Genomic DNA, 20592 nt, shown 5'->3' on the forward strand with positions numbered 1-20592 from the left:
TCTGAGTAGTCAGCCCACTTCAGGGAAGTTACTGCTCACAAATCATTCTTACGGACGCTGTTTTATGACAGGTCGCATTATCATGCTGATACAAAGAAGCACTGTCCCGGAACTATTACCCTACTATACGCAGTACACAATGATTTAAATGAGTTCTCATCCATCCACATTTAGTGTTTTCTTAGGTGCAGTAAGGGGCACCACACGCTAACCACGAAAAACACCCTATATTGTATCACAACTAGTCCATCGATAATTGTTGGCACAGGACCAGATGGCGAGTGACGTTCTTCAGGCATTCGCCAAACCCAAACCCTTCCATTAGACTGCCACAGGATATAGCGTGATTCATCAGTCCAAATTACTCCTCCATTGTTAAGTGGCGTCGCTCTTAACACTGTCTCAAGCGTCGCTTAGCACTGACTGCAGAAATGTGTGGCTTATGAGGAGCTTCTCGCCCACTGTACCATATTGTTTGCAACTTGCTACGCACAGCCACTGTGCTATGTGGACTACTGGTAGTAGTTTGGAACTCATCAGTGGTTTCTTCTGAAAATTTCAGCCGATTTTATAAAACCGCTACCTGCAATGCTAGATGGTCCTTGCCCGCCAGTACGTTCAGCTATGGAAGTTCCATCGCTTTTCCGAGAGTCGAGTTGGCCTGCTTTAGAAGGTTTGAAATGTCCCTGATGAGTTTGTTACTCAGGTGATATCTAATGTCTAGTCCAATTTCGAAGTCACTGATCTTTCCATATCAATAGAATGCGCTGTTACTGCTTCTCTATTGGCAACACAAGGTTCCTTGCCTCTTTTTACGCTGGCGAGTCTACAACGCCTCTTCTTGTTGTTGATGATTTGGTTTGATTTGTACTTGGCCTCGGCTAAAACTCGGCGACAGTCGGTAGAGTGTTGAGATCGTTATCAAGTTACGAAGACGACATTACACAAAATAACAGTGCTGAACCGAAATGTCGACGTGCATGAGATATTTACTTCACCAAGAATAGTAATTAATCGTTCGTAATCGATGTTTACCTGATTAATTATTAAATATTAATGATAAAACCAATACAGTCACATCCACAACAAATTCCCTACAAGCTGGTCGTAATTTCAAGTATCTAAGAAATCTTAACACTGGGCTTGTTATTTGAGTCAAAGATTCTAAACAAGCGCCGAGCGCTACAGTCAAATATTATCGCTGAGCGTAATTATTACTCGGGAGTTTCATGTCAATAATTTTATAGAACTGTAAATCACAAATGCACGACTTGACACGAGAGGGTGTTTTATTGCACAATATCAGTAACTTCCTAACCGACCCTTGAGAAGAAAACTTTCCCAGGTGTTTGGGGGGATTTAAATTATATTCTTCGGACCTATCACTGAAGTTCCATAAACCACTGGCTATTATGAATGAAAATTGTCTATCAGTATTCGTTGCCTAAATCACTGTCTAAGTAATGTTTACTTCAATTATCTAGTTAAAAGTTCACTTTATTCTAGTAGGTAAAAGTCCTCCGTTCGAATCCTAATGCCATGATATTTGAAGTCAGAAGATCATATTACTGCGTCACAATAGATTGCAATTCTTCAACCTCAAAAACAATCTAAGCGCGCCTACATGTAGGAGCATTCAAATATATGACCTGCTTCGGCTACCTCTCGTAGCGTAGTGACAATGCATTGAATTATACTTAGTCATTACTCACGATTCCCAAAGAGTAATCACACGGAGTATTCTTTGGGATCGTTGGTTGTACTTTTCGAATGTGAATTTATGCCAATTTTGCGATTTATTATGATTTCGATTTTAATTTTACTGAAATTTAATCTTTCTTTCATAGATTGCTAAATTGTCAAGTCTTAGATCCCTAATTTAATTACTTGTTATTGTCCTAATAATAGTGATAAATGGAACTTGGTTCGCTTATTCACTTTTCTGGGAATTTGGGACTTGCGGGGAAATCTTTGGGGTATTGGGAGCTAATTTTGGATTTTTTATTTCTCGTCCAAGGAAGCGGCATTACAAGTACTTCTCTCGTAGCGTCTAGTGATCAGTTCGCGTTCCACAGGGGTGACCGGATACTTTTCATCAGGTAGTGTATACTGGTAATAAAGAGCCTGCTGTGGTGGATAACATCAGAAGGCAGACACCTCGGAGGGAAATAGTTTGCTGCCTGCTGGTTACCGGGAGAGGCTCCCGTACCTGTGAGTAGAGCGTTCTCCCTGGACTCGGCGTCGTCGCCGCTGGGCTGGGAAATGCCCCAGGCCGTGCTGGGCAGCGCCGACAGCTCCTCCACCGAACGCAGCCGCAGCATCTCCATCCGTGACTCGCGCTCCCAGTACCTGCCGAACGAAACATTGTACCACTGTCCTGAAACCGGTTTTAACAGTCATGAATTACTTACACGCGCTTGCCCCTACCACCATTCTTGTAAGCATAAGTCAGCTTACATGTGGAAAAACCGTTCTTGAATACTGTCACGCGAATTTATGTGTAAAGTATGAAAGTGAAACGGCGTTTCGCTTTCTTGCAAGAAGTCAATTCTCCCATCTTCGCCTACAAGCTAGGTGTATCTGCTCTCTTTCTGATCTCGTTTGTTCGACAGTACGGGTCTTGAATTGTTTCTTTTGTAAATAGTAAGTGCCATGGCAAAATAATGGACTTAGTTTTAAACCAAGTGGTTGGGAAGGGTGTGAGACAGGGTTGTAGCTTCCCCCCGATGTTATGCTAACTGTATATTGAGCAAGCAGTAAAGGAAACAGAAGAAAAGTTCGGAGTATATATTAAAATCCATGGAGAAGAAATAAAAACTTTCAGGTTCACCGATGACATTGTAATTCTGTCAGAGACAGCAAAGGACTTGGAAGAGCAGTTGAACGGAATGGACAGTGTCTTGAAAGGAGGATATAAGATGAACATCAACAAAAGCAAAACGAGGATAATGGAATGTAGTCGAATTAAGTCGGGTGATACTGAGGAAATTAGATTAGCAAATGAGACACTTAAAGTAGTAAAGGAGTTATGCTATTTGGGGAGCAAAATATCTCATGATGGTCGGAGTAGAGAAGATATAAAATGTAGACTCGCAATGGCAAGGAAAGCATTTCTGAAGAAGATAAATTTGTTAACATCGAGTATAGATATAAGTGTCAGGAAGTCGTGCCTGAAAGTATTTGCATGGAGTGTAGCCATGTATGGAAGTGAAACATGGACGATAAATAGTTTGGACAAGAAGAGAATAGAAGCTTTCCAAATGTGGTGCTACAGAAGAATGCTGAAGATTAGATGGGTAGCTCACATAACTAATGACGAGGTATTGAATAGAATTGGGGAGAAGGGGCGTTTGTGGCACAACTTGACAAGAAGAAGGGACCGGTTGGTAGGACATGTTCTGAGGCATCAAGGGATCTCAAATTTATCATTGGAGCGCAGCGTGGAGGGTAAAAATCGCAGAGGGAGATCAAGAGATGAATACACTAAGCAGATTCAGGAGGATGTAGGTTGCAGTAGGTCCTGGGAGATGAAGAAGCTTGCACAGGTTAGAATAGCATGTAGAGTTGCATCAAACCGGTCTCAGGGCTGAAGACCGCCGGCCGGTGTGGCCGTGCGGTTCTGGGCGCTACAGTCTGGAACCGCGCGACCGCTACGGTCGCAGGTTCGAATCCTTCCTCGGGCATGGGTGTGTGTGATGTCCATTTGGTTAGTTTGGTTTAAGTTGTTCTAAGTTCTAGGGGACTGATAACCACAGATGTTAAGTACCATAGTGCTCACAGCCATTTGAACCACAACAACAACAACAACAACAACAACAACAACAAATAAATAATTTATGAACTTGAAAATGTTCTGGAACTGTGCGAATGGATTTTCATTCCACAATAATAAATTAATACAGCATCGTTTAAAGCGATGAAATGGGCCTGAAAGTTATTGTAACAGAGAAAGTAGCCTAGCTGAGGTTCATATTATTGCAGGACAGTCGACAGTACTAAGTTACTGTTTATTTCAGTATAATGATAATAATTTTATGCTTTAGTCATTGCCTGTATAGTGCCTCTTTCGCTTGAAAGAAAAGATCAAAGAGGAAGTGCAGTTATCTTAACGACGTTAGCTAGGAAAAATAAAGGTCAGGGTAATCAGTGGTTGCTGATACGTCGTTACAGGTTGATGTGTGACCGTGAATTAGTATTTCATTGTCTGTATGTCCTTTCTAATGCTATTATTGCTTGTAAGAAACTGGAATTTGTGTAATAAGTTTAGAACACATGTAGGGTTTGTTAATGACCATGCGATATGCATTGAAGGCTGCTGCAACAGTGGCCCATCAATGGAATCACCGCGCCGATCGTTGTGGTCGAGCGGTTCTAGGCGCTTCAGTCCAGAATCGCGCTGAAGCTACGGTCACAGATTCGAATCCTACCTCGGGCATGGATGTGTATGATGTCCTTAGGTTAGATAGGTTTAAGTAGTTTCTAAGTCTAGGGGACTGGCGACCTCAGATGTTAAGTCCCATAGCGCTTAGAGCCATTTTTTTTTTGTGTCACCATATTATGACTGTCCAGCTTAAATCGCCGATTACTGTCAAAGCAGGTGAAAAATACTTAAAAATAAATTTCAGAACAAGGAATGCTGATAACATTAAGTAAAAAACATCGTCTCTCACGAGGTTTTATTATTAGTCTAGGAAATACGAAACTAGAATGTCATAATCTTATACTGAGATTTGTGACAGGAGGCGCGAGAAGACGAGCGATACAGGAAGCTGAACCTGATCCCTCAGTCAACTGTTTTTAAACAAAATCCAAACGATTAGCCAGAGTTTACATACGTTGCAAGTGTGTGGCTCTGAGCACTATGGGACTTAACATCTATGGTCATCAGTCCCCTAGAACTTAGAACTACTTAAACCTAACTAACCTAAGGACAACACACAACACCCAGCCATCACGAGGCAGGGAAAATCCCTGACCCCGCTGGGAATCGAACCCGGGAACCCAGGCGCGGGAAGCGAGAACGCCACCGCACGACCACGAGATGCGGGCTACAAGTGTGTATTATATTATCTATGCGTTTAGATGGTTCCAACATAGGTACCTATATTGTTCGACTGTAACTGTAAATATTATGGTAAAGTAGGAATACAATATTTATTTTTACGTTTACAGATTTAATGCTACTTTTGACCGTAATTAAAATCCTACGTAAATACAAGTGTGTTCGTATTATTGCAGTCATTAATTAGTCACTGTTTTGCACAGTACTACAGGGTTTTGTTAGATGCTGACGAGTCAAGGAAACTGGTACACCTGTCTAAAATCGTGTAGGATGCCCGCCAGCACGCAGAGGTGCCGCAACACGACGTGTCATGGATTCGACTAGAGTTTGAAGTAGTGCTGGAGGGAACTGGCACGATGAATCCTGCAAGGCAGTCCATAAATCCGTAAGAGTATAAGGGGGTGGAGATCTCTTCTCAAGAGCACGTTGCAAGGTATCCCAGGTATGCTTAATAATTTTCATGTCTGCGGAGTTTGGTGGCCAGCGGAAGGGTTTAAACTGAGAAGAGCGTTCCTGGAGACACTTTATAGCAATTCTGGACGTGTGGCTGGAATTGCCCAAGTCCGTCGGAATGCACAATGGACACGAATGGATGCAGGTGATGAGACAGGATGCTTACATGCGCGCCACCTCTCATAGTCGTATCTAGACATGTCAGGGGCTCCAACTGCACAGGACCACTACCGTTACTGAGCCTCCGCCTGCTTGAACAGTCCCCTGCTGACATGCAGAGTCCATGGACTTATGAGTTTGTCTCCATACCCATACGCGTCCATCCGCTCGATGCAAATTGAAACGAGACTCGCCCGGCCAGGCTACATGTTTCCAGTTATTATCAGTTCAATGTCGGTGTTGACGGGCCCAGCCGAGGCGTAAACTTTTATGGCGTCCAGTCACCAAGGGTGCACGAGTGGGCCTTCGGCTCTGAAAGCCCAGATCGATGATGTTTCGTTGAACGGTTCGCATGCCAACACTTGTTGATGCCCCAGCATTGAAATCTGCAGCAATATGCCTAAGCGTTGCACTTCTTTCACGTTGAACGATTCTCTTCAGTCGTCATTGGTCCCATTCTTGCAGGATCTTTTTCTGGCCCCAGATATGTCAGAGATTTGATACTTTACCAGATTCCTGATATTCAGGGTACAGTCGTGAAATGGCCGTACGAGAAAATCCCCACTTCATCGCTACTTCGGAGAGGCTGTGTCCCATCGCTTCTGCGCCGTCTATAACACCACGTTCAAACTCAATTAAAACTTGATAACCTGCCATTGTAGCAGCAGTAACCGACCTAACAACTGCACCAGGTACTGGTTGCCTTATAGAGGCGCTGCCAAGCACATCGCCGTATTCTGCCTGTTTACCTGACTCTGTATCTGAATATGCGGCCTATACTAGTTTCTTTGGTGCTTCAGTTTATAATTAAATACTGGACTAATAAAGCAAATGTTACACTTACTGTATCTGTTGTGACCTATCAGAATCTTGACTACCTCCAAAAGCAAAAAGAAATCAGACACGTTGAGTCAAAAACGCTGCTTTCCGAAGCAGTAGCACTATATTGCAGGTAGGATCCAGTATTTCACATAACTTCCTTTCTCAATACTCTATCGGAATCTAGGTGGGACGGATTTAGATTAATGAAAGCAGTAACCGTTCTCATATTTGAACCCGATTGTTCTGACAAGACGGGACACTCGTCTTTGCGCTCTCTCTATTAGTATCTTTCTTACAACCATTGTTCCTACATGTCTGCGAGTGGTACAACATTTCTTCTAGATGTATTGGACTGTCCATGTTGATACATCAGTTAATTGTGCAGCTTGACTCAAGGTGTGTGCGTGGAGACGTCCAAGCACGATAGCTCATTTTAACATTCTGATGCGTGTGCCATGTCGACCTATCTTACTGCGCTTTTTCTGTACAAACGTCCTCCCCCCTCCCCCCCTCCCCCCCCCCCCCCCCCGTCCACACCACTCCACTGCATTGACTTATCGCCTTTAAGAAATTCTAAACAATGTACAGCTCTCCACCCTCCAAAGCTATGAGTGCGCTCTTCTAAGTGGGGGACTAACATTCTGTCTGGAGAGCTTATTTTGAATGTTGAAGTATGTGGAGGGGCCGCAACATTTCGACAGGTTATCATATTCACAGTAGAATTGGATAGTAAACTGTAGTAAAGACATGTAATGACTTCACATTAACAAAAGCGTCACCTGTTGACAGTAGCTAATTTTTGTCACAAAACAAATGTAATGTATGTGATTATGAACTTTCGCATAGCGAAACAGTGCAAAACAAAGACGGCGGAGTCGACTTAACTGGTTCACACTGGGACGGCAGCGATATGACACCGACAGGCATACGTAGTTGTGTCGTATCGCCTGGCGCTTCACGCAACTCTTGTACGAAATTGTTTTATCTAGATGAAGGAAAGAGGAAACTATTCGGTAAAAAAATGACTCTTTCATATTTTATACACTGATATCAGAGCTTGATGAAGAATTAGTTTTCTTTTCAATGTTGCCCCAAGTCGTTGTGATACTTCTAAGGGAAAACAAGAACTCCGTGCATGTTTTGAAAAGTTTGTCGTTAAGAATGTAGTCGCTGGCCAGCTTACATTTGGTGGGTTTTAGTTCCTAAGTTCGTGCATACGAAATATAGCTAACATATGAAAATCGTTTTTAACGGCAGAAGGAGTGCAATACCTCGTCCTATTCTCCAGAAAACGCTTCAGATATATTGGAGATTGTCCGCGGCGAGATACGCCCACGCGCCAGCGCCACGCTATTGCCGCCTGCTTGGGCGTGCTATGCGGAGTGCGGAGCTGTCCCGTATTTCTCTTTTCCGTAAGCTGCCGGTACGAGCCGAAGCAGGAAATGAAAAACTTACTGAAACGAAAAGATACCTGGAGTCCAGCTGGTGATGCTGATTGGATGTTTCTCCAATCTATGTTCCCTAATTTTAAGGTACTTTGCGACAGGCGTAAAAGAGAAGCGAAAACAAAACTCCTGTTAATTCTGACTGAGCAGCTGGAAGAAGCCAAGGAGGACACATTGGAATTTTCCTTATCATACGATTTTTCCATTTCTTCAAAACGTAGTCTACCCCTTCACAGAGTTCACCAGCCACTGCTACACCACTGATGGTAACTTATCTCACTTCAAATCCAAGAACGTTTCTTCTGAATACGCCACGAACTGAATCATATATTACTACGTGAACTCTCAGTTGTAGAAATACTCCTAGCTTCTTTATTCTGTAACCAATATTTGTCTATCTGCCACACGGAATAGCAGGTAAGAACGTTGTGTCCTGCTGTGTCAGAGTAGCTGATAACAGGTGCTCGAAAAATGGAAACTGTCCCGCTTCATTCTGTAAAATTCGTGAAATTTGTGTTCGTGCTGGAAGAGCTCATGAGAAACCACAGCTGAAAAATGTTTGTAGTTATAGCATAGTATGGGCGCTCCCAGTAATGCCGGTTCTTTTTCAGTCTCTTGAGCTTTAAATAATGGTAAACCACAATAAAGTCCTCTTACAAGAATTAATGATCGTAATTGACAATGAAACAGAAACGTGAATCATGCTGCCTTTTTCTCTATTGTATGGTGAGTCACATCGCTTACTTTGTCACATATCGTGTCATCCCAGTGGGAACATGAGTATCACACCTTTATTGCAACTTGTCGTATGACACAGCGTATCAATTCAGTGTGAACCGCGCCTTAGATCATCAGCAGCATCAGGGCTTAGGTCTACAGGCTTGCTTTAGATCCTTGTTAGCATCATATTTTCCATTTAGGCACGTGCTGCAAGCGCTGCAACCATTTCTTCCTGTACCAGCGTACCATTTCTGTATCAATAATGCTCCGAAGCATCAGCTCCATATCGCGTGTCCTCGTTCACTTTGTTGTCAAATAGTGAACATTCCCCAGCGTTTCAGCATAGGAATCGCACAGCCAGCCGGTTGCAAATAACAGTTTGGTACACTAACCTATGTTTAGACACCTCTAAGGATATCCTCGTCAGTATGAAATTTTAAGAAACCGTGAAGTTACATTGCGAGAAGGTAATGGTCAAAGTTTAGAGCTCAACTCAAAAATCACGTTCTAGCTCTTGGCACTTATGACTTGCCAGGAACAGCATCAGTCCTATAACGTTCCTAGCAAGGCATACGTGCCAAAGGCTGGAAAGTGTTTAATTTTAATTTTTGACTAGAGCATTTCAGCTCTAAACTTTGTCCATTGCCTTTATGGTTTCTTAAAATTTCATTCTGATGAAAACATCCTTGCAGGTGTCGAAACCTATGTCAGTGTAACAAACAGTTATTTTCAACCGGTTGGCTGTGCGTTTCCCATGTTGCAACTTATATACCGTTGCTTAGAAACAGCCATGTTTAAAATTGTAAGTCCCCAACGTGTTATTTCCACTAATCGTTACACTTTTCCCTAAGTCCAGCTTTCATTCCCGTGCAGCAAAAATTGTACTGCATTTACCTTACATAATTTCCTACCTGCGGTTCCTTAATTCACTCATTCATGCAAATGCCGTGGTAAAGAAATCGCAACGTGTACGACAACCTTGACGGATGAGGAACGAGTTAATTTGTCCAGTGTGTTAGTGGTACAAGTGCAGGTATTTTTATTGCTGATTGAGTAAAGTGCAATGAACAACATTACATCAGTATGTACTTCATTTGCAGAATAGTAATCATAGCTATTACGAGTGCTATGTCTTTAGGTTGGTTAATTCCTCCAAGTACATGTCGCAAGAGCAAGCGGTTAATGCTTATTTTCCCTGGCCAACAGGTCAGCTGATGAAGTGTAGGTACGTGATGCAGAACTGTTAGTCTGTACTGACGGATTAATCCGCTTAATGGTGCAGTTACGATCGTGTAGAAAACACCAGGTAGTAAATTATGGGACATATTTGCAGTAACACTGTGTGACGCAGAGAAATGAACAACTAACGCACTGAAATGTGTTCATGTTAAGTTACTAATGATCACAATACCTGCACTTACTCCAGACTATCCCACGAGAAGATCGACACCTCATCTGAATGCCATTGCAGGACATATCTGCGTATTCCTCGGCTCTAACGCCTCAGTGTAACATTGTAATACATTGTACACTGCCAAACAGAAGACCTTATGGTGTGGGGTGCTATTTAGTACAACCAGAAATCACATTTGGAACTTCTACTGGGCACTTTGGCCAGTATGACATACGTGAGTGACATCCTGCGAATTGTAGCCATACACTTCCTGCACAACAACGCACACGCCATTTTCAGCAAGACAATGCACGACCCCATGTTGCTGCATGAACATGTTTCTACTTTGTGGCACAGGATGTCAGTTTTTTTCCCTGGCCCGCCAGATCACCAGACATGTCGCCAATCGAAAATATGTCGAATATGATGAAACGACGGGTGCAGCGCTGTGACCTAATACCAGCCACCACAGATGAACTTTGGAATCAGGCGGATGATGGCAGCATGGACGGTTGTACCACAAGACACCATCTGTGCCTTACACGCGTCGATGCCATCACGCATGGAACAAATTGTCAGGACCCATGGCGAATCTTGTGCTTGCTAGGCGACAGGATACCTGCGAAAGGAGCTGACTGGAATGCGAATCATTTCTGCAGTATATACTAATGTAGCCCACCAGATTAGCCGTGCGGTCTAACGCACTGCTTTCCGGGCGGGAAAGAGTGCCGGTCCCTGGTACGAACCCGCCCGGCGGATCAGTGCCGAGGTCCGGTGTGCCGGCCAGTCTGTGGATGGTTTCTAAGGCGGTTTTCTATCTGCCTCGGCGAATGCGGGCTGGTTGTCCTTAGTCCGCCTCAGTTACACTATGTCGGCGATTGCTGCGCAAACGCTTTCTTCATACACCACAATTACTCTACCACGCAAACATCGGGGTTACGCTCGTCTAGTGTGTGACGTTCCCGGGAGGACGGGAGGAGGGGGGTGGTCCGCTGGGGGCCGAACCGCACAGTAAATCTGGGTCCGGTGTGGGGCGGTGGGGTGAGTCGACTCTGTAGCCTGTTTTGGGGTTGTGAGCCACTGAGAGCTACGGTGGGGACGAAACCTCTCCGTCGTTTCTAGGTCCCCAGTTCAATACAAAACAATACATACAAATGTACACATCCTGTGAATATGGATGTCCTATCTCTAGTCATTCAATGTGTTCTGTTTTTTTTCTGAACATGAGTGTACTTTGGTTTCAAATGTCTGGAGATTTTCAGGTCGCTGCCCGGTAACATGTTATAGACATTCACGCCAGAATGTAAAATAAAATTCCGAACCCTGTACAGGGATGCGTTATTTAGATTGTAAGTTTTTACGACTTCTAGTATTATGATTATGATTGTCATTCGTACACTTCATCCTAAGTTAATTGGTTAAAATGGCTCTGAGCACTAAGGGACTTAACTTCTTAGGTCATCAGTCCCCTAGACCTTAGAACTACTTAAACCTAACTAACCTAAGGACAGCACACACATCCATGCCCGATGCAGCATTCGAACCTGCGACCGTAGCGGCCGCCATCCAAAGTAATCTCTAGTTGCTAACTACTACTAACTTTACACAGTGTATTTATTGGCATGAAAGTATAAGAATGACTAGGTCATTGAAAAGGCTTTCACAAGATGTTTTGTTATCATCTTTACTCCACACTCTTATTGCACACTTGTGTAAACTATATACTTTGCCGGCCGCTGGTGGCCGAGCGGTTCTAGGCCCTTCAGTCTGGAACCGCGCAACCGCTACGGTCGCTGGTTCGAATCCTGCCTTGGGCATGGATGTGTGTGATGTCCTTAGGTTAGTTAGGTTTAAGTAGTTCTAAGTTCTAGGGCACTGATGACCTGAGGTGTTAAGTCCCATAGTGCTCAGAGCCATTTGAACCAAACTATATACTTTACTGAATTTGGCATTATTACCCGGAAGATTATGCCATACAAATTCATCGAAAGTTCACAAAGTATGCTAAAACTTCCTTCTGCAGGTCAACACAATGTATTCGATTTTAAGTGGAAACTTAGTTTAGGACCCTCTGCTGTCTACTTAATATTAAGTCTACAGTTCTGGGGCACTCTGTAAACGTGATGGTCACAATATTGTGACTGAAATAAGTTTACGTTGCCGTACAGGGGTTCGAAACAATGTCCTCAGTACGTTATAAGTGTAAGTCGTGGTTAGAATAGAGTTCTGTGCAGTTGTGAGCGCATTATATCGGAGATAAGTGAATTCGAGCGCGGACAAATTGTTTGTGCTCATATGGCTCATATGGCTCTAAGCACTATCGGACTTAACATCTGAGGTCATCTGCCCCATAGACTTAGAACTACTTAAAGCTAACTAACCTAAGAACATCACACTCATTCATGCCCGAGGCAGGATTCGAACCTACGACCGTAAGAGCAGCGCGGTTCCCGACCGAAGCGCCTAGAACCGCTCGGCCACAGCGGCTGGTTGTGCTCGTATGGTGGGTGCTTCTATAACAAAGGTAGCCGACGTGTTTGGTGCTTCAGGGAGAACCACATCGCAGATGTATGCCGCATACGGGGGAAGTGGGAAAACATCATCCGCGAAGTCATAACGCGGACGATGTGAAGAGTGATCGCGACGGACGCACATTGTAGAGGACTTTGACGAAAAATAAGACGACGGCAGCTGTAAAAGTCCCTGCAGAGCTGAGTGTCGCACTCGCCAATCCCGTCTGTGCCGAAACAAAACGGAGGGAGCTACAGGAGCTGGGAACTGCGGAGCGATACGGAATTCCAAAACCACTCATCAGTAAAGCAAAAGCTCGTAACAGAAATGAGTGGTGTCGAAGCCCTAAAACCTGGACTATGGAGGAACGGAACAAAGTCATTTGATCGCAAGACTCTTACTTCACGCAGTTTCCAATTTCTGGCCGAGTAGACGTCCCAAGAGTGAAACATTGTGGAGATTCGGTGATGGTTTGGGAAGTCATATCGTGGAATTCCATGGTCCCCATGGTTACTCTGCAGGGTTGGATTAACGAAGAGGGTTATGTGGCCATTTGGGCTGGTCAGGCCCGTCCCGTAGCATAACGTTTGTTGCCCAATGAGAACGCTGTGTTCCAGGAGGACAGGGGCCCTGTTGACACATCTCGTATCTTTCGGGATTGGTTTTGTGAGCATGAGGATGAAGTGCTATATCGCTTCTGGTCACCACAGTCACCAGAACCGAATCTAATTTGGAGAGAAGAGTGCGCGATCACTATCCACCCCTTTAGTTGCTATCTAAACTTCCCACTATTCTGCAGGAAGAATGGAACAAGATTCCCTGAAATACCCTACAGACCTGTGTTTATTAATTTCGCAGTGACTGAAAGCTGTTTTGAAGGCCAATGTGTCCCCTACACAGTATTACACATTGTAACGCATTTCTGGTGTTTTCGTATCGTTGTCCACCCCCGGTATGTCGCATAAACATGAAGTACAGGAATATAACGCAATAAAATTTCTGCATCCGTATTATTGTGGTTCAGCAAAAGACGCCCATGACGAACGGCATCTCGACTTCAGCGTCTTCAACGGGCAGGGACGTGGGTATTTTGGGTGAGTTTTAGAAATTTAATGTACACCATAAACACCACAGCAATCGTTTCGACGCCTTGTTACTTGATTTTACGATCTTTACTAAGTGCGACGTGACGGTAGTAACAGTACCCGATCTGCGTAATGTACCGTGTACGGAACATCACTTACCATTAATTTCTGCACACGGCAACACCGCGCTTTGACTCATCTGCAAAATTGGTATAATCAGAATCCCGAACCTGACTGATGCATCAAGTACAGCGCTATTCTGGTAACGCTGTCAGTGTGCCTCGCGTCTGTAGTTTCGGTTGTCAACTGTGTTATCTAAACTTCCTGGAAGATTAAAATTGGTTGCCAATCGACCATACCAACAAGGAACTTCTCCACTTGCGGGCAACAGTCTTACCAGCTAAGTTATCCAGGCACGACAAACAGCCCGTCCCAATAGCTTCACTTCTCTATTAAATCTCTCCATTATTCAAATTGCACAAAAGCTCTACTGCATACATGATGGAGTAACGCCTCAAAGAAACGATACAGCAGAGCAGTGACTTAGCCATAGCCTATGAAATTGTTCCCAGCACGAACCTTTCAGTCAATTTTGTACTGTGCGCTGTTTTGGAATTTTCTAGAAGACTAAAACTTGTCCTGATCTGCTATACAGTTTTAACCTTCAGGAACATTCAAAACAGGTAACTACACCCCAGAATGAAAGCTTCAATCTGGGAACTATATTATCACTAACCAGTGCATACCTGTAGAAAAAAAAGAATGAGCTCCTTATTTTTAATATGGCTAACTATATACACGCTATAATCCTGGACCGGCATTCAGTTACTCGTCAACATTCTGCTAACTGAATATTCCACTAAACAAATAAATAAGTTTCTTGCGGCTACAAGCTTTTTAGTATGGCTCCACTTCGGCAGCTTATTTTCATCAAGCGACATTCACTAGGGCTCACAATGAAGAGTACATTTTCTTCCATATTTTCCGACAACAGAAAAATTTGAACTGATCATCGGGGATTCGAACCCGGGATCTCCACACTGGTAGCCAGCGACACTAACCATTTTTTCTTCCTTCTTCTGAAAATATTGAATTTATTCAACAACAGATAATACGAAATTCCTTACATTTGACTGAAAAGCAGTATAATATATACTCTGATTCCGTTCAGAAACTGCATAACGCACGTGGTGTATACATACGTATGTCAGATACTTCAGCGATTTGTTTCCGACATCAGAATTGGAAATGTATGGTAAGGTCTCGTGGGACCAAACTGCTGAGGTCATCGGTCCCTGGCCGGCCGTTGTGGCTTAGAGGTTCTAGGCGCTTCAGTCCGGAACCGCGCTGCTGCTACAGTCGCAGTTTCGAATCCTGTCTCGGGCACGAATGTGTGTGACGTCCTTCGGTTAGTTAGGTTTAAGTAGTTCTAAGTCTAGGGGACTGATGACCTCAGATGTTAAGTCCCATAGTGCTCAGAGCCATTGGAACCATTTTTTCATCGGTCCCTACGCTTACACATTACTTAATCTAACTTAAACTAACTTACGCTAAGAACTACACACCGACATCAAAACTTTACACAAAGTTCATCTGAACATAGGTCTCAAGCCCTTCGTTATGGATATGTGAAAGAAATTACCGTAATGACTCCTGGTAATGTAATTAACCTCAAATGTGCATTTTTACTCACTTTCTTGTTTACAGCTGACCATGGCATTTATTTAGCTTGGTCTCTCGTTTGTTTGTTCTCATGAAACTCCTATCGCGACATATCGCAACGATTTATTCAGTGTCTGAAACGACGGCTATATGAGTACACTATACGTGCAGGTAGGAATACGTACGCAGAAATTCACAGTCATGCTGACCGTTACCCTGGGAGAACATTTGCACGACTCCACCAACTCTTGCAAGAGAGCGGCTCATTTGAGAAGAGAGTTGTTGATGTTCGGAGACAACGTAATGAACGAACGACTAAGCTCCAAGAACGGGTTCTTCGTACTGTGCCCGAAACTCACGGCAACGGAAGCATTAATTAGATGATGATCTGGAATATTCTGCTTGAAAATCTTCGACAGGTGCAAGGACTAAGTGAGGCGGACTTTCAGCCGAGAATAATTTTCTGTCAACGCTGATTATGGCCGTGTCCTGTGTTTCTGCAGTTTTTAACATGTACCTTACTCATTGAAGAGTGTTATTTGTAAAGCGATGGGATCTCCAGTTCTCTTAAGAGTCACGAATGGGCTTACGAAAACTTCCATGAAGTGCAACAAGACGGATGTCAGCAGAGGTTCAGACTCAACGTGTGGGGTGGAATCATTCGTGTCCATATTATCGACTCCTACGTCTTTCTACAACGTCTGACTGGACGATCGTAGTTGCAGTTTGTCAGACATGAGTTGTAAGTACGCTGTTTAGGTTCTTATATTGGTAACGCCGCTGCCACGTAGCGCTCTGTATGAAAATCACTGGCTGTACTGTGTGCAGTCTATGGCTGGTTGGCATTGTTGTAATACTCGCAATTGTAGTGTTGGGCAGCTGGATGTTAACAGGGCGTAGCGTTGCGCAGTTGGAGGTGAGCCGCCAGCAGTGGTGAATGTGGAGAGAGAAATGGCGGAGTTTTGAAATTTGTAAGACTGGATGTCATGAACTGCTATATATGTTATGACTACATACGTTGTTTGTTCTCTATTAAAATCTTTCATTTGCTAACTATCCGTATCAGTAGTTAGTGCCTTCCGTAGTTTGAATCTTTTATTTAGCTGGTAGTAGTGGCGCTCGCTGTATTGCAGTAGTTCGAGTAACCAAGATTTTTGTGAGGTTAGCGATTTGTGAAACGTATAGGTTAATGTTAGTCAGGGCCAATTTTTTTTGTAGGGATTTTTGAAAGTCAGATTGTGTTGCGCTAAAAATATTGTGTGTCAGTTTAAGCACGGTCCTGTATAATTTCTCTAAGGGGATGTTGCTTCATTTACCTCATAAAATACTACTAGACGTCATCCAACGAGTGAGGTTTATGTGCGATGGTTCTCCATCTGACTTTACAAGGATAGTTTGATATTATTTGGACAAACACTGACTGCGCAGACGGATTGCTCACGAACATCTACTGCAAGGCCTGCCCAATCTCTCAATTTGAATCCAATAATTTTTTTCCTTCGGTGACATTTTAAATCTTTTCAGTTACCATACCGAACGTCTGCGTACTGAGGGAGCATATCCAAAATTGATTTGACCATATAGGGACAACGCCATGAGTTTGCTATAACGTATTGCAAAGTAAAGAACACAGGCTCAGGGGGTTAATGGAAGCAGGAGGTGATTACTTCGAGCAGTTTCTGTAAAAGTAAATGTGTTTGGTGTCACTTCTGTGCCATGAATAATACTTTCACACACCACCAACGAAGAATTTTCGGTTCCATTGTCATATGAACCTTTCGCAGAGTTTCGATGTCAAGAATAAATCCCTAAAGTTTCTGACTCGTTTTCATACACCCTGTACGTTCAAGTCAACTTCATATAACTGGAAGTCTGTTCTTTTGGTTCAAATGGCTCTGAGCACTATGTGTCTTAACTTCTGAGGTCATCAGTCCCCTAGAACTTAGAACTACTTAAACCTAACTAACCTAAGGACATCACACACATATATGCCCGAGGCAGGATTCGAACCTGCGACCGTAGCGGTCGCGCGTTTCCAGACTGAAGCGCCTAGAACCTCTCGGCCACCACGGCCGGCCGTACCAGCAGTAACGGCAATTCTAGCAACGAGTTCTTCTACGGTTTCCACAACGGTTTCATACACCAGCCGCTTCATGCGCCCCAGAGGACCGTGAAAGATGAATTCCGACATATGGCGCGAAACGTGACAGTAAATTATTAACCCACCTTGTACCTCACATGAACTTCTGAGCTCTGGTCGTTTATTCGCATTTTTAACACCTTGCTGTTTCAAGCGTCACCGAACCCGAGAGTGATTACGATGCAACGCTTTTGCGCCATTGCAGAGGAATGTTGGACGCACCTTAGAGTCACATTTCAAACTTCTACGTCGCAATGGTGGGGAATTACTGCATTTCGGAAAAGTGATCGTTTAATTGTGTTGCGCTGTGTACCACCCATCCTGAAAGTAAAAAATAAAAGAAATGCACCTGTATTCGGAATGATATTTCCAAACTCGGTTTTTTTTAACACAAAACCCTGTCGACTTTACTATCTAGGCAGCACGATTAGACAATATTGAACCAAGACACTTACCATATATGTGATTGCAGTGCTGCAAGATTCCCTTACTTTGACGCCAAATTTGTACCGAACATACGCAAGGTACGAAATTTTGTTACAGGCATTTCTGTAGCGCAAGTGTGCAAGGAGTTGCGCTGTGGCGTCGGTGTGCACGATTTTTGGTCAACCCTGTATAATGCTGCTTGTTTATTATGACATCCGCAACGTTCAACCTTCCTCTATTGGTTGGAAGTGATCACGTGTCATATTTCACTTTGAGTGTACTGTATCTCTTTGATGAATGAAATCGCCTGGGCCGGGCGTGGTGGCCGAGCGGTTCTAGGCGCTTCAGTCCGGAACCACGCGGCTGCTGCAGTTGTAGGTTCGAATCCTGTCTCGGGTATGCATGTGTGTGATGTCCTTAGGTTAATTAGGTTTATGTAGTTCTAAGTTTTAGGGAGGATGGGGCAGACCCGTGGTCTAGCAGTAGCGTCTTTGATTCATAATCAAAACGTCTTCGGTCCTGGTTTCGATCCCCGCCACTGCCTAAATTTTGATAAATAATCAGCATTGGCGGCCGAAGACTTCCGGCATAAGAAGTCAGCCTCATTCTGCCAACGGCCTTGTCAAAGAGGGCGGAGGAACGGATAGATGTTCAGGGCGCTCTCTTGTCCTAGGGGTGGGAAGTTGCCCCTAAAGGCGGAAGAATCAGCAATGATCAACGACATGAGGATGGAGAAGGCAATGGAAACCACTGCATTAAAGACACGTAACGTGTATCCACAGGACATGTGGCCTGTAGTTGAAGAAATGTCATGATGATGTCTCCATTGGCAAAAGATTCCGGAATAGTCCCCCATTCGGATCTCCGGGAGGGGACTGCTACGGGGGAGGTTACCATGAGAAAAAGATTGAATAATCAACGAAAGGATAACGTTCTACGAGTCGGGGCGTGGAATGTCAGAAGCTCGAACGTGGTAGGGAAACTAGAAAATCTGAAAAGGGAAATGCAAAGGCTCAATCTAGATATAGTAGGGGTCAGTGGAAGGAAGACAAGGATTTCTGGTCAGATGAGTATCGGGTAATATCAACAGCAGCAGAAAATGGTATAACAGGTGTAGGATTCGTTATGAATAGGAAGGTAGGGCAGGGGGTGTGTTACTGTAAACAGTTCAGTGACCGGATTGTTATAATCAGAATCGACAGCAGACCAACACCGTCAACGATAGTTCAGGTATACATGCCGACGTCGCAAGCTGAAGATGAACAGATAGAGAAAGTGTATGAGGATATTGCAAGGGTTATGCAGTATGTAAAGGGGGACGAAAATCTAATAGTCATGGGTGACTGGAATGCAGTTGTAGGGGAAGGAGTAGAAGAAAAGGTTACAGGAGAATATGGGCTTGGGACAAGGAATGAAAGAGGAGAAAGACTAATTGAGTTCTGTAACAAGTTTCAGCTAGTAATAGAGAATACCCTGTTCAAGAATCACAAGAGGAGGAGGTATACTTGGAAAAGGCCGGGAGATACGGGAAGATTTCAATTAGATTACATCATGGTCAGATAGAGATTCCGAAATCAGATATTGGAATGTAAGGCGTACCCAGGTGCAGATATAGACTCAGATCACAATATAGTAGTGATGAAGAGTAGGCTGAAGTTCAAGACATTAGTCAGGAAGAATCAATACGCTAAGAAGTGGGATACGGAAGTTCTAAGGAATGACGAGATACGTTTGAAGTTCTCTAACGCTATAGATACAGCAACAAGGAATAGCGCAGTAGGCAACACAGTTGAAGAGGAATGGACGTCTCTAAAAAGGGCCCTCACAGAAGTTGGGAAGGAAAACATAGGTACAAAGAAGGTAGCTGCGAAGAAACCATGGGTAACAGAAGAAATACTTCAGTTGATTGATGAAAGGAGGAAGTACAAACATGTTCCGGGAAAATCAGGAATACAGAAATATAAGTCGCCGAGGAATGAAATAAATAGGAAGTGCAGGGAAGCTAAGACGAAATGGGTGCAGGAAAAATGTGAAGACATCGACAAAGATATGTTTGTCGGAAGGACAGACTCAGCATACAGGAAAGTCTAAACAACCTTTGGTGACATTAAAAGCAACGGTGGTAACATTAAGAGTGCAACGGGAATTCCACTGTTAAATGCAGAGGAGAGAGCAGATAGGTGGAAAGAATACAATGAAAGCCTCTATGAGGGCGAAGATTTGTCTGATGTGATAGAAGAAGAAACAGGAGTCGATTTAGAAGAGATAGGGGATCCAGTATTAGAATCGGAATTTAAAAGAGCTTTGGAGGACTTACGGTCAAATAAGGCAGAAGAGATAGATAACATTCCATCAAAATTTCTAAAATCATTAGGGGAAGTGGCAACAAAACGACTATTCACGTTGGCGTGTAGAATATATGAGTTTGTCGACATACCATCTGACTTTCGGAAAAGCATCATCCACACAATTCCGAAGACGGCATGAGCTGACAAGTGCGAGAATTATCGTACAATCAGCTTAACAGCTCATGCATCGAAGCTGCTTACAAGAATAATATACAGAAAAATGGAAAAGAAAATTGAGAATGCGCTAGGTGACGATCAGTTTGGCTTTAGAAAAAGTAAAGGCACGAGAGAGGCAATTCTGACGTTACGGCTAATAATGGAAGCAAGGCTAAAGAAAAATCAAGACACGTTCATAGGATTTGTCGA

At 43.6% G+C, this 20592-nt stretch overlaps 1 protein-coding gene across 1 annotated transcript in view; it reads right to left on the bottom strand.

Moving 5' to 3' along the window:
• LOC126266954 (5-formyltetrahydrofolate cyclo-ligase-like) overlaps positions 1 to 20592 on the bottom strand; it is a 101927-nt gene that overhangs the window by 32807 nt on the left and 48528 nt on the right. The window contains exon 4 of the mRNA XM_049971671.1: positions 2210 to 2349. Coding sequence (XP_049827628.1) covers positions 2210 to 2349 — 140 coding nt within the window. The remainder of the gene's footprint in view (positions 1 to 2209; positions 2350 to 20592) is intronic.

Source organism: Schistocerca gregaria, chromosome 4 (genome assembly GCF_023897955.1).
Source record: "Schistocerca gregaria isolate iqSchGreg1 chromosome 4, iqSchGreg1.2, whole genome shotgun sequence".
NCBI classification, from domain to species: Eukaryota; Metazoa; Arthropoda; class Insecta; order Orthoptera; family Acrididae; genus Schistocerca; species Schistocerca gregaria.